At 43.0% G+C, this 14,852-nt stretch overlaps 1 protein-coding gene across 1 annotated transcript in view; it reads left to right on the forward strand.

The window, feature by feature from the left end:
- Positions 1-13,425, forward strand: part of dnmbp (dynamin binding protein) — a 62,705-nt gene extending 49,280 nt beyond the window's left edge. The window contains exons 5-17 of the mRNA XM_080021018.1: positions 18-244; positions 822-921; positions 1,467-1,614; positions 3,833-3,850; positions 5,801-6,000; positions 6,626-6,756; positions 7,236-7,340; positions 7,741-7,869; positions 8,286-8,618; positions 9,343-9,534; positions 10,422-10,620; positions 11,368-12,056; positions 12,950-13,425. Coding sequence (XP_079877144.1) covers positions 18-244; positions 822-921; positions 1,467-1,614; positions 3,833-3,850; positions 5,801-6,000; positions 6,626-6,756; positions 7,236-7,340; positions 7,741-7,869; positions 8,286-8,618; positions 9,343-9,534; positions 10,422-10,620; positions 11,368-12,056; positions 12,950-13,135 — 2,657 coding nt within the window. The 3' untranslated portion in view covers positions 13,136-13,425. The remainder of the gene's footprint in view (positions 1-17; positions 245-821; positions 922-1,466; positions 1,615-3,832; positions 3,851-5,800; positions 6,001-6,625; positions 6,757-7,235; positions 7,341-7,740; positions 7,870-8,285; positions 8,619-9,342; positions 9,535-10,421; positions 10,621-11,367; positions 12,057-12,949) is intronic.
- Positions 13,426-14,852: the final 1,427 nt, after the last annotated feature.

The raw sequence follows: 14,852 nt of genomic DNA on the forward strand, positions 1-14,852 counted from the left end.
TCCCTCTGTGTTTCCAGAGATGACCCTCCTGTCGTCCCAGCCCAAATCCCTGGACTCGGGCCCGGCGTGCGACCTGGCCCCGGGCGGCACCGGCTCCCCCGGCGCCGGGGCCGAGGACCCCGAGCTGAGGATGCGGGAGAAGAGGGCCAAGGTCATCGAGGAGCTGCTGCAGACGGAGAAGGACTACATCAAAGATCTGCAGATGTGTGTGAAGGAGATCATCCTGCCGCTGCAGCGCAAACAGGTGGAGAGGCACCGACATTCCCATTTCTTCACATTTTATTCACATTTTATTCATTTTCATTCATGACAAGGTCTGTCCCAAGACCGAGTGAGACTCTTCTTTAAAGTCTTGGAATGCTCACTGCGCTTAAAACCCCCGGAAGGCATTGTCAGTCAGGGCATGCTGTAGTTCCCAACTCACTTCCCATTTTAAAATTTTAATTTAGTTTTGCAAATCACGCTACGCAAATCATTTAAAATATGTCCGATTTAGCCTTTTTTTTTCCAACTTTGAACATGCTTTTTTATTGATGGATAACTCTAAAATAATACAATAATAAAAATATTCTGCTTATCCGAATATAAATCTCATTCTACGGAGATTCTGCCTCAGATTTGGAAGGAAATGATAACCTTCCGGCACTAGTTCCACTGAAGGAATACACAGGGTCGCTGAAGAGAAAAGGAAAGTTGATTCATATAAACCAGGTATTCACAGGTCAAATTGTAGTCGAAGCACAAGAATAGATTACAAATTAAACTGAATTAAATAGCTATCCTTCATTTAAGGACTTAACCCTTTCTCTGTGTCCCTGAAGGTGCAAAACGTGGATTATGATGGTCTGTTTGGGAACATCAGCTCCGTGATCGACCTGTCGCAGCGGTTGTTCCAGTCCCTGCAGGACACGGACTCCATCGGTAAAGATGCTTCTTTTCCTCTCGTTGGCGGGACTCTCAGCACAATATCCAGATTAAGTGGTTTCTCTACACAAGTCCAATCAAATGGCTCTGTACTGGCAGATGAGCCTCACAAACATTGTAACATAGTCTTTTAAATGTATTTTCGAAAATTACAGTAGGTGAAAAGGTGCTAGGGTGTTAAAGCATTATGTTAAAACATATAAGCACTACAAGGCGCTATAAGTCTCTACATAACAAAGAATATTCTTTTGGTTTGCACTTACACTTACTTATGGATTCATTTTTCTTTGTGTTGTTGATTTATTACGTTTTTAATAAAAGTATATATTGATTTTTTTTCAGTTGTTAAAAAAAAAATCTGTAAAAAAAACAAAACAAGAAGACACTCCCACACACGGTCTCAACTTGCAAATAAAATAAATATAATGATCTTCACCATTTGTTTGGACAGGGCACCGGAGTGTAATAATTAAATGTATCATTTTATTTTTAAATGTAATTCCTTGAACAAGAGCACTGAGTTCCTTTCCGTCGTCCTGCAGGAGAGACCTTTGTGGAGTTCAAGTCGGAGCTGGAGGAGGTCTATAAGATCTACTGCCAGAACCACGACGACGCCATCGCGCTCCTGGGAACCTACGAGAAGGACGACAGCATCCAGCGCCATGTGCTGGAGTGTCTGGAGAAGCTCAGGTAAATGGAAGCACCTTGCTTTATTTATCAGTAGTATTTATACTTTAACCCTGAATTGACTGGAGTGTGTTTTTTTTTTTGTTTTTGTTTTTTCCCTTTGTTTGTTTTGTTTTTTCCCCTCAAACAAAACCCTCATTTTCACCGCATGAGAGTGCCAACAACAAAAAATACCACCGGTGTTCACTTGACGCAGCCTGGATTTGTGTTTAACAGCATGAATAGAAACCATATGAATACCAAACGCACACAGGGTTTAAAGTTAAATATTAACCAAAGTAAACCTGGAGGGAGTTTATTGTTTGAGGAGTTCCTTGAGTGGAAAGATATTATGAAAAAAAAAAATTGTAACACTTTGGACTTTGGAGTATGAATGATGCAGGAGCAGGTTCCACAATAATTATAATTTATTATAGTAGTATTCCATATATATATTTAGCACAAGATCACAACAGACATAAAAGGAAAAACAACGCCCATATATTGTTATACAGAGGAGGTTTAATATTCATATCTAGTCAGATTAAAATGTAAATTCATGTACAGCTTGTAATGTAATTGTAGTTGTATTAAATTAAATGTACGTGTAAGTGCAAAGCTTTAGTTTAGTTAATTTAGAAAAAATACAGGTGTATGTTGACAAAAATAAAGAAACTGCAACATAGTGGAGGAAACGTCTCTGGGGCCCGTGAGGAAACCGCCGAACAAAACAAACACTAAAAGATGTATTTGCTTGCAGTACAAGTTGACATACAAACATACATCACATACGCAAAACACAAAACAAGGCAAATAAACGGCAGGAAAGTATTTGTTTTAAATGTATCTGAAATGAACTCAGCCAGTTCCTTGACAATCTGCAACCGCAACCGGCGATTTTGCATAAACTATCTCCCTGTGAAAGAGGGGGACACACACACACAAACGCACACACACACACACACACACACACACCTCTGTTGGCTTCAGTGATGTGGAGCGGCGGAGGGATGCCCCCGACCCGGTTCCACAGGTCTGGTGGAGGTCCGGTTTCTCCGTCCCTGACTAGTGTTTCTGCAGAAACGCCAGCTTCCGTGGTTGTTTTTGGACATAAACACGGCGTCCTTTAGAAATCAGGAAACCTCCGAGACAAGAGGGACAACACACACTTTGTTTTCAATATGGAGGATGTGTCAGCACTTTGTCAGCTGGTATTAGTCTGAGCCACGGTCATTATTTTAAATGTATACTTAAGATTTTGTTTGTTGAGAGCTAAATTCAACACTACAATATTTTAAAAGTCGGCGTTAGATTATATTAACGTTATTTCATTTAGCAGACACTTTTTATTATTATTATTATTATTATTATTATTATAATAATAATAATAATAATAATAATCATGATGACAATAATACATTTAATTTATAAAGTGTTTTCTCAAAGCCCTGTACAATCAAGTAAAAACACAAATACATAATACAAGCAAGGAAGTTTCAGTCAAAGCAGCAAAGTTTAAGTTTGTTTGTTTTTTTTAGTTGGTTTTATTTTTAGATCTATTTTAAAAGTCTTTGTGGACGCAGTGCGCTCCTACATACTGACATTTCCAGCTCATCTCCTCAACAAACACTTACCAGCACCTTTAAAAGGCTTCTCCCCAAACAAAACCTGGCGGCCGTGCTCCTGAAACACAGCAGGTTCTGCTCAAAGGGTTTGTTTTTACGAGGGACACAATACTTCACTTTGTTTGGGTCGTGAGGCGTATGCTTCCTAAACGTCAAATATTTGGATCAGTCCACACGAGTGTCAGTTCAAATATAGATCCTAAAAAAAACCATGTTCTGATGTGTTGAACGCCCTGAAAACCATGAAACTAAGACCGATTCAGACAAAAAAGATCTGATAGAGTTCTAGATCGAGTTGGATTTTCACGGTTCCGGGGGGAAGAAAAGTCGCCTTCGCTAGATCAAACTGTAAACTTGAATCAAAGCTAAATTAACTAAAATAAGGCTAAATAATAATAGTAATAAAAGCTCATGCGTTTTGTTTTGATTTGCAAGTTTTAAGAAACTTAGTTTGAAAGCAGACCTTTTAACCAAACACCATTCCAGATAATTAAAAAAAAATAGAAAGAAAAACAGCAACCTCAAACTTCATGGACAATGATCCATCAGGTCATAGGCTGATAACTCCTGTGTGTGTTATTCTTTCTCTCCCCCTCTCTCCATTCCTCCCACCTCAGGGCAGTGTATCGAGACTGGTAAGTGTCCCTGCCGACATGTTGTGATGGTGTCCAGCATGGTAACTGACTGACCGCATGCTTTGGGCTCAATAACCCCCGACCCCGCCGTGTGTGTGTGTGTGTGTGTGTGTGTGTGTGTGTGTGTGTGTGTGTGTGTGTGTGTGTGTGTGTGTGTGTGTGTGTGTGTGTGTGTGTGTGTGTGTGTGTGTGTGTGTGTGTGTGTGTGTGTGTGTGTGTGTGCCCGCCCCCCAGTGCTTGAACCCAAAGCTGGCAGAAACATGCTCTCGTTTCCTTGGCCGGAGGTTTTCGGACCGAAGCATCTTTTTTTCTTGGCTTTTCCAGTGGTTTCCGAGTGTCTTGTGTTTGCCCGTGCATGTGATTGAGCTTTTACCGTTTTGTTTTTTTTGGGGGGGGAAGAGGGAAGGAATGTTATTTCATACATGTTCTGTTTCCCCAGCGAAGACCTTTGGTCATTTTTAACTGAATCAACGGAGACAAATGAACGGCCGCTGGCGTCATGCGAGCCTTGCCATCCGAGGCCATCTAGTGGAAGAAAGCAGCAATAGAAATGAAACCGAAAGTCTCTATACAAATGTGATTGAGCCAGCAATTCCAATGAATAACTCGGTTAATAATCATTGTGCATTAACTTCCTCAAGATGGCCTCAGAACTAAGCCAATCAAATGAATGTCGTCGTGTTGTATCATCCCCTTTGTCATAATATGTGCTCACATATTACCAGGTCATGTGATCCTGCACATCCTGACTGAACATATGTTTGTTATGGAGTTTGTAAAGGAGGATTTATACCTGGTCCCACTTTGACTGTTGTCTCTTGGCACAAAAAATAAAATATAATTTTTATTTATATATATATATATATATATATATATATATATATATATATATATATATATATATATATATATATATGTGTGTGTGTGTGTGTGTGTATATTTAGTTTTTATTTATTTCTTTATTTTTAATTGAACTTTTGTTTTGCCGGGAAAATCCCCATTGGGATTCAGAATGTCTGGCCAAAACAACATCGTAAGGTTTCACACAACGCAGTCTTAAAACTGAAGCAAATATATCGAAACATAATTGAGATTTTGCTTTATTGTTCATCATCCGCATATCCACCTTCCGAAACACGCATACAAATAATGTTATTCCTGCAGTACTCAAAATATCGTCCTGAAACATCAGACTCCCGGACTTGGACACCACACCTTTTTTTTCCCCGCCAAAAAGAGACTGCAGCTGTCAAGTGACCAAGTCTAAATGAATCTTAATTCCTCACATATGTTTCCACACGGGGTTCGTGTATCTAGACTAGAGGGGAAGGAAAGACCTCGTCGAGCGCTTTGCTGTCCAGGAATTTGCTGCTCTGCTGCAGCTTCTCACTGGGCCTCCATGCGGTCCAGTGGGGCAACATGTTTTGAATCGTGGTAACGTCACATTTTATTTAAAACTTTTGTATTTCAATTGTCGCAGTACATCCTAAGCATCGGTAAACCTTTCACTCTCGGAGGGTAACAAAGTGGCGCAACTCCCTGTTTCCTGTCTCTTACATTAGCATTGATGTACAGTAGCCAAAATGTCTGATTTACAGAATAACAACAATCATTTATTGACTCTTTTGTAAAAAATTAGTATGGTTTGTGTGTATGGTTTGCGAGCATTTCTTTCGGCATAGTTTACCATTTTCGGAAAAAAATGAAGTGATCTTTTGAAACGTTTGCCCCATTGGACTGGACACTGTGACTGATTCCGGGGTGGCGTGGGGTGTGACGTTAGCCAGTGGGTCGTCCATCTTCCCTTCAGCGATGTGAAGTATTGTACACTCGAGATATTCTCCACATCCTTCCTTCCATCCCTCCCACACCCTCTTCTTTAAAAAAAAACAAAAAAAAATCAACCTATTCCTCCTGGCACTCACCGCCCTCTTCCCTCTGCCCTCCCAGGGGGAAGACCAACTACATCAACCTGGGCTCCTTCCTGATCAAGCCAGTGCAGCGGGTGATGCGCTACCCGCTGCTGCTGATGGAGCTGCTGGGGGCCACGCCCGAGGGCCACCACGACCGGCCCCAGCTCAGCCTGGCGCTGCAGGCCGTCAAGGAGATCAACGTCAACATCAATGAGTACAAGCGCAGGAAGGACCTGGGTAAAAGGCTGCTTGGATAGTTATGAATTCAGATGAATATAAATGTGTGTGTCAAAAGAGCTTTACTGACATTTTTTACGGTAGAAATGATCATTTAAAAAATACTCGTTAGTTGGTAAATATTCACTTACCGAGATAGTGAACTTACCATAACTGAACTCAGGCAAAAAATGTTGTCCTCTTTTATTTTTCGTGGCATCAACATTATATTATTATGTCGAGATAAGATAGTACTTGATTCATCTGTAATTCTGGATATTCGGGTTATTTACATTTATTTATTTTGTTGTTTTCCAAAATTTTGAAAATAAAAAAATTGAGTTTTAATTCTGGGCATGTGGTCTGACAGTTCCCGGCAGACTCGACAAATTTTGTGAACCTTATTTTTCTACGTATTTACAGATATCTACCACAATCTCCGATCTCTTACCACCTTAAATTGAGTTATGCCTCTTTAAAGCGCTTCAAATTATTGTACATGTTTCCCAAAAGTTTGGTGGTAGAATTGGGTCGTCATTAAGTGCTACGCGTGTAAGTCAGAGATCATAGTAAGGACCCGTGAGGAACAGGCGTGCACTTGGAATGTTTGATATTGTGACTGAAGTGCGCCCCTTGCTGTCCATAGTGGTGAAGTACAGGAAGGGCGATGAGGATCGGCTGATTGACAAGATCTCCAAACTGAGCATGCATTCCATCATCAAGAAGTCCAACCGCGTCAGCAGCCACCTCAAGCACCTGACGGGGATCTCGCCTCAGGTGAAGTAGAGGAGCCGGAAGCAATCCCTGGTTTTAAACCCACCTGCCCAATGCAATCGTCTCAGGGACATCTGTAAAAATGAAACAAAGGACTCACTCCTTTCTTTTTATTTGAGATGATTTGGCCTGGAATTGTGTGTCTATACGATTGAGGTAGAAAAAATTGTCAATTTGTGACAATTAAAATAAAGAAAACAAGATCCCTTTATTAAAAATAATTCAAAATTAGTATTTAAATGTTTTAATTATTTTCTGCTATTTTTGGGCAGTTTTGATTTCTGAGATCATGAGTTATTATTATTGAGATTGTTCTTGATTTAATAAATCTTAAATCTTATCTATTTATCTTAAGTATCTCATTTAATTTCTGCAAGGTTTAGTTTGATTCAAGTGTTTTTATTATTCTTTTCTGTTGTGTTCTCATGCAAAATATTTGTACTGATCTTTATTATTATAATTATTATTATTATTTTCCACAGATTAAAGATGAAGCGTTCGATGAGGCGGAAAAGAAGTTCCGGCTGCAGGAGAGACTCATCAAGTCCTTTATCAGAGACATCTCTTTATACCTGCAGCATATCAGGGTATGGACACTCATCATGTCACTTATTGTTATATGACACGTTTTCACATTGTATTAGCGCTTTAATATAGACTAGACAACAAACTAGTCTGTTTGAATTTATTTTCACTATGTATTGTTATTTATGACTGGACATAATTCATTTAAAATATTAATTCTCTGCAAAAACACAAATGACAAATCAGGACTCAATGCATTTATGCAAGTTTCTAAAATATATTTTCAGTTTTTGCCAGATATGAAACAAATATTAGAATATGTGAAACTTTTTTTTTTTTCCCCAAAAAGGTTTTGAGGTCTATCATTTTATTGGATACCCATCTATTGTTACAGGGAGTAGTTGCAGTATTTGGCATTGCGCTGCATGGAACTAAAGGGATGGGTCTGTCTGTTTCCTGCAGGAATCTGCGTCCGTGAAGGTTCTGGCGGCGATCAGTTTCTGTGACGTCTACACGGAGCGGAGTTCCCAGGATCCCGAGCGTTTCCAGCGAGCACACCGGAGCATCAGCGACACGCAGTTCACGCAGTTTGTAAGAGACTCTACTCCGAGAGGGGGAATTAATGTGGAAGGATGTAGGGCTAAATGATGAAGAGACGGGAAACGTAGATTCAACACACGTTGTAGTTGGGAAGTGGGTTTGAACACATTATTTGTAAAAAAAAACAAACAAAAAAAAAAACTAAAAACAAATAGAACATAATCAGTCCATCTTCAAAATTGTTTATTCAGGTCAGGGTCACATCGGCACATGAACAGCAGATGAATATACACCGATCAGCCATAACATTAAAAAACACCTGTCTAAGAGACAAGACGCAAATAGCCCCCAAAAAGTACAGAACATAAATATTAGATCAAATAAACAAAATATCATCGCACAGAATGTTTAGAGCCCACCCCTACCGTGTTCCACTCCTAACACCGTGTCTGCCTCCCCGGGAGCAGAAGGAGCGCACCGAGGCCCTGGTGGTCCACCCACTCACCCAGCTGCTGCTCATGTTCGCCGGGCCCCACAAGCTGATCCAGAAGCGCTTCGACAAGCTGCTCGACTACGACAACTGCAAGGAGCGCGCCGAGCGGCTGAAGGACCGGCGTGTGCACGACGAGCTGCAGGCGGCCAGGAACAACTACGAGGCGCTCAACGCCCAGCTGCTGGACGAGCTGCCCAAGTTCCACCTGGCGGCCGAGGAGCTGTTCACCGGCTGCGTCCGCGCCTTCGCCCAGGCCCAGAAGGCCTTCATGAAGAGGACGCTGGGGGAGCTGCAGCCCCTCCTGCAGGTGAGCGACGGAATAATACGGATAAGAGTTGGGGGGGGGGGGGGGTGAAAAAAAAAAAATGGCGATAAGAAAGAAACAATGATAAACAATAAATATTAACCTAAAAACTAAGAATTAACAAAAAAAAACTACATTTGGAAATGTTAACTTGGAGGAGTTGTGACTGTGCAACTGAACCCAGCTATCACTACGTCCATGTCCAACCCATGTTTCCATTATTTCTAACTGTTCATATAGCACAACGTCACTTAGAAACGTACCACTCTGCTGCAGCTTCTCACTGGGATTAAATACAGTCCGATGGGAAAATGCACACTGAGAATGTGCATTATAGTCAGACGTGTCTCACTGTATTTTTTTTTCATGCTTTGAATAAAAAGTCAGTTCATTAAATAATAATTTAAACAATTCATAATTTCCACAGTCCATCCAGAGCAGGTTGCTAGTAGGAAGCATCGCAACTTCCTGTTTCTAGTCTCTAGCACAGATGTAGCCAAAACAGCTGGTCTGTGGAAGTGCAAAAGAGTCACTAAAACCCATGGAAGTCAGATATAAAGCACAATCCTTTTCTGTACAACATGTAAAGACTGAGTATATCCTGGGTTTCAGATTTTTTGAAAAGTAGACTTAAAACAAAATAAAAATGGCTGAGATTTCTCGGTGTGGTATTGACTTGGGAGTCTCTCTCCACTCTTCCTCTCTATCTCTCTCTCTCTCTCTCCAGTTTTCGGGCATGGGCGGCACCGAGGGGAACCTGGTGGCTCTGTTCCAGGAGGAGTACGGCCGGGTTCTGCAGCTCCTGCAGAGCTTCAGCTTCTGTCCGGAGAACCTCCCTCCGGCCGCCTCCTCCACCCGCAAGCCCTTCGAGAAGAAGACGCTGGAGAAGCAGACGTCCAAGAAACAGCTGCAGGGACCGGTGAGTTCCCACGGTCCTTCAGGGATTATGCAAAATAATGAATGGTGCCGCGCTTTTCTGAGTATATGACGGTTTAATTATTTGTTTTTTGACAACCTTGCGATGGTGCCGTGTGCGTGTGTGCGTGCGACGATCGATTTGAGGTTCCGACAGCCACATGCCAGGTCTGGAAACGAGTTTCAAAATAAAAGCACAGCATTGGAAATTCAAAAGATTTCAGAGTAGATGTATATGCCCACCGTCTAGTTGAAATGGGCCTGTGACTAAGTTTCGGACTGGGACCCACCCATTATGGATATATTTTGGACCTAATAAAATAACAACAAATAAATTAATGTATTTTGTAAATAACTGGATATCTTATGTAACATGACCGTGAATAAATAACAATTTAATTTAAACGTGAGCATGAATAATGGAGCTCTGAATTTATTTATTTATTTAGTCTGAAACTGTTCTCTACACTGTAAGCTTCAATTGGTAACTTATTATAAAATTATTATTATTAACTATATAGCATACTATTATTGGTAACTTATTTCAGTTCCTAATCACTTACCTTGCTATCTGACCTGAAGGTCTTTCTAATAATGGATCAAATATACAGTATATAGTGCTCACCTTTATACTTTATTGAATGAGAGGAGATTCATCCAAAAAGCAGTCTCACGTCTTTTTAAGAATAGTCTTAAAAAGGCCTTAAAAAGTATTAAATTTCATTGTGATACCTGCACACGCGGGGGAACGTGAGCATGCAGTTACTGCTTGCAGCCACCAGGTGTTCTATGTGGCGCTGCTTAGAGCTGCTCAAAGTGACAAACTCTAAAACGTGAATGAACGCCATCCCTGACGTTTATCCACCTCCCACCGTGGCGTCTCTCCCGCAGCCGAACTACACCCTGCAGACGGACGAGCAGCGGGCGGGGCTCCTGGCGCGCTACGCCCCCGAGAAGCTCTTCCAGGCGGAGAGGAACTTCAACGCGGCGCAGGACCTGGACGTGTCGGTGCTGGAGGGCGACATCGTGGGCGTCATCAAGCAGCAGGACCCCATGGGGAGCAACAACCGCTGGCTCATCGACAACGGAGGTAGCCGCTCGCTGGGTGGCGCTCTGGGGGCGGGGTCGCTTACAGCTCCAACAGGAGTTGGGCTCGCTCTGCGCCGCGTGCGCAATTCCTCCGTTAATGTCGCCAGTCCAGAATCTCAGCGAACTCTCACTCAAACTTGATGGAGAAGGGGGAAAAAATAAAAACTGGAGGAGCTGATGTGAATGAATTGCCTTGTCATGTTGGTTACTATAGCTACCCAAAATGTAGGAAAAGCCTTTAAAGTTTGATGGAAATAATTGCATTTTTACATTACTGTATTCAGTAATATATATGCTTAAATATATACAGTACATAAGCAATATTAGTATATACCATAATATTATATAATACATATAATTTGATACTATATTATATAATACTATAATTAAAAACATACTTTAAAAGACATTGTTTTCACTAACTCATAATTTTTACCTTATGTACCCAAACAACTTATCATACATATGTAACTTATCCTGTGCATAGAATCACATTTTGTATATTTGTATATATCTGACTTTTTCTGTTTAGTATTTTTTGGGCTCTTTGTGTATTTCTGGCCCTTTTTTTTTTACATTTTTAGTGTTTTATTGTTATTTTATCAGACTATATTTATGCCAACTGTCTGTCGTGAAACGCACCAATCCTCACCATGACAAATTCCTTGTATATGTAAATCTTCCTGGATATGAATATTTCTGCAATTAATTTCCTAATTGTGTATTTCTTCCCTGTTTCCTGTCTCAGTCACTAAAGGCTTTGTGTACAGCTCCTTCCTGAAGCCGTACAACCCGCGGCGCAGCCAGTCGGACGTGTCCATCGAGAGCCAGTCGTCCAACGAGTCGGGCTACGGCGGCTCGTCGCCCGTCTTCTCGCGCCAGAACAGCAACAGCACTTTAACCTTCAACCAGGAGGCGGCCACCGTCAGCTTCTCCACCGGCCACGGCCAGCAGGGGCAGCCTTCGCCGCAGCCCTCCCTGGACTCCGCCTCCTCCCGCCGGAGCCACCAGCACCCGGACGCCTCCAACCCCGGCGGCCAGGGCAACCCGGCAAATTCCTCGCCGAGAAACCCCGCCGGCCGCCGGGACTTTAGCGATCACGGCTACCACCGGTACTCCCCCAACCACAGAGACACGGACACCTACCGGCATTCGGGCAAACACAGAGACTCCTACGAGCGGGGACCCGCCGACCCCCGAGACAGAGACGCCTCGGACCTCTCGGAGTCGGACTCGCCGCTCCGGGGACGACACGGTTCCGACGGTGCCAACGTGTCGTACCAGTACCAGCGGCGGAGCAACACAGAGGGGGCCGGACACGGGGAGTATCCTCACGGCCGGGACGAGGACGTCGAACCGGAACCCCAGCCGGAACCCGAAGCCGAACCCGAACCCGAACCCGAACCCGAAGCGGAAGCCGATCTGGACGGACACCAGGTGAGATCCTTTAAATCTGCATTAAAGGAGGGTTCTCCTGTGGATCCCACGGTTCATCCAATCAGTGAGTGGATATTTTCCCCTTTCTCTTACACCGTTTTCACACCAAAAAGAGGTAATTGACACCTTTCCCATTGCCAGGAGAAATGTGTTTATTTATTTATTTATTTATTTTCTGGTGTGCACCGTTCGACGTCATGAACACTTGGGAAAAGGGGGCGTGTCATGGTGCTGGGTCCCCACACTCACAATATTTCACGGTCCCCCATGCGGAAAAAAAATCCATAACCCCTGATTTTGGATTCCAAATGGGATATGAAACGATGGAATGATACACATTCCTGTCTGTTTATGCGTCGACGTCCGGAACTTCAACGCGCGTCGCATCGCGCCGGTAAAGGAACCCAAAATGAGCGGGTCGACCCGGGTGTCCTGTTCACGTCAGAGCCCATCGTAGGTGGAGCCCATTAAAACCCGGGTTTTATTGCAGGGTCATTTGGTTTTACCTTTCCCGCTGGTGACAATTCGAGATGTTAGCGGGTGTTACCGGGTTTTTGGTGCAGCGGGAAAGGGGCGTTTCACGACAGGTCGGGGGAAAATGAGAGAGCGACGTTTTCCCAGCGAGTCGTTAGCTGAGCTCGACATTTACAATTATCCATGAACGAGAGTTTAAATCGTCTTTTATATCGTGTTTGCAAAGTGTGAACAAAAAATAAAAAACACGCACAATTATTTAATGAAAAAATATATATTTATTGATTGACCTTCCGGTTTGTTGTTGCCGTCTGTGGTATAAGGCTTATTTGTATTTATTTGTTTATTGTCCGTCTTTTGCGTTTATTTGTTTTTGTTCGTTTCTAATATATTCATCATTTATTTACATTTATTTCCAGATTTACTACGCGCTCTACTCCTTCAGCGCCCGCTGCGCCAACGAGCTGAGCATCTCCGCCAACCAGCGCGTCCGCATCCTGGAGTTCCAGGACATGAATGGCAACGGCGAGTGGTGGCTGGGCGAGGCCGGCGGTTGCCGTGGTTACGTGCCCTCCAACTACATCCGCAAGTCCGAGTACACCTGAAGGGGGCGCCGTTTCCCCCTCCGTCACGGAGTTATGCATGGAACACGGTACGCCGCAACGGTGTGGAGGGGGGCGGTGGGTGCCTTCGCGTCCCGCGAGGCTGGTTTGAACTGAGGCGGTAACCGCGGTAACCGACCCAAAAATGGAATCAACGAGTGAGCTGCTGGTGAAACGCTTTTTTTTTTTTTTTTGTTGTTGTTGTTGTTTTTTTATCTTTGATCTCTTCTTACGAAGCTGCTCACTGCCACTTTGACAGCTCTTCATATTTATAAACCTTTTTAATCAGTATTTTTACCTCCATCTTTTGTATCCGGTGACATAACTGTGAGTCTTCCGCACTACGCCAGAAATGTCTTTTTCTTTTTTTTGATAGGTTCCTGGTTGAAACTGTTTTTTATATATATATATATATATATATATATATATATATATATATATATATATATATATATATAAATGCGAGCGGGTGGCCACGAGCACAGCCCCCGTTTCCTGCACGTGAGTTTTACAGTGTGCTCCAATCAGAACGCCGGGCACTAGAAGCATCTTGAGTTTGGGGTGAGGGCAGTTTGGAGTGTTGCAGAAAAGTAGAAGTGCGGAGCCGTTTTCCGGCCATTCCTGCTGCGGCTGAAGAAAACCCGGACCGGCGCGCAGTTTGGAACTGCCGGTTCCAAACCGCGCGCCGGTGGCCTCGGAGTCGTGGTTTACAAGCGCTCTTCCATTTATGCGTCGATCATGCGATTTTTCTCCTTTTGTTTTTTTAATTTTTTAAATTTTTTTAACTGGGTCGACGTTATGTCAAGCAAACAGTCGGGCGACTGGCATGAACCAATCGGGATTCCGAACCCTCCGTTACGACTCTTTCCATTTGCATCCTATATCACGCTGTATATTGAAACATGTATTTCTGCACTCTCATGTTAAGAGATCACTGTTTGAATAATAAAAAAAAAACAGTTACGCTGAAAAGTATATCTTTGTGTGGGACTTTGATTTTGTAACGCACCACCACCATTCATGGGGAAAGTCAATGCAGTGTCAGATCTTATCAGACCAGGCCACCTTCTTCCATTGCTCCATGGTCTAGTTCTGACGCTCACGTGTCCATTGTAGGTGCTTTGGGTCAGCATGGACACTCTGAGTGCTCCCATACGCAGCAAGCTGCCATGCACTGTGTGTTCTGACACCTTTCTATCATAGCAACATTCACCTTTTCACCACTTTGTGCTACAGTAGCTCTTCTGTGGGATCAAACCAGACGGGCTAGACTTCGCGCCCCACGTGCATCAATGAGCCTTGGTTGCCCATGACCCCGTCGCCGGTTCACCGGTCGTCCCTCCTTGGAGCACTCTTGGTAGGTAGTAAGCACTGCATAGCGGGAACAGCCCACAAGGCCTGTGGTTTTGGAGATGCTCTGACCCAGTCGTCTGGCATCACAATGTGCTCCTTGTCAAAGTGGCTCAGATCCCTACGCTGCTTCAACACATCAACTTCAACAACTGACTGTTCACTTGCTGCCTCATATAATAACAGTATATATATATTTATATAATAATAATAATAAATAACAGTATATGTAATAATAAAATATCCCACCCCTTGACAGGTGCCATTGGAACCAGATGATCAATGTTATTCACTTCAGTGTTTAAATGTTGTGGCTGATCATTTATCCACTGATGCCTGCTCAGATTTTGGATTAGGATTTCTTACAATC

Source organism: Zeus faber (genome assembly GCF_960531495.2).
Source record: "Zeus faber genome assembly, chromosome: 20".
Classification (NCBI taxonomy): domain Eukaryota; kingdom Metazoa; phylum Chordata; class Actinopteri; order Zeiformes; family Zeidae; genus Zeus; species Zeus faber.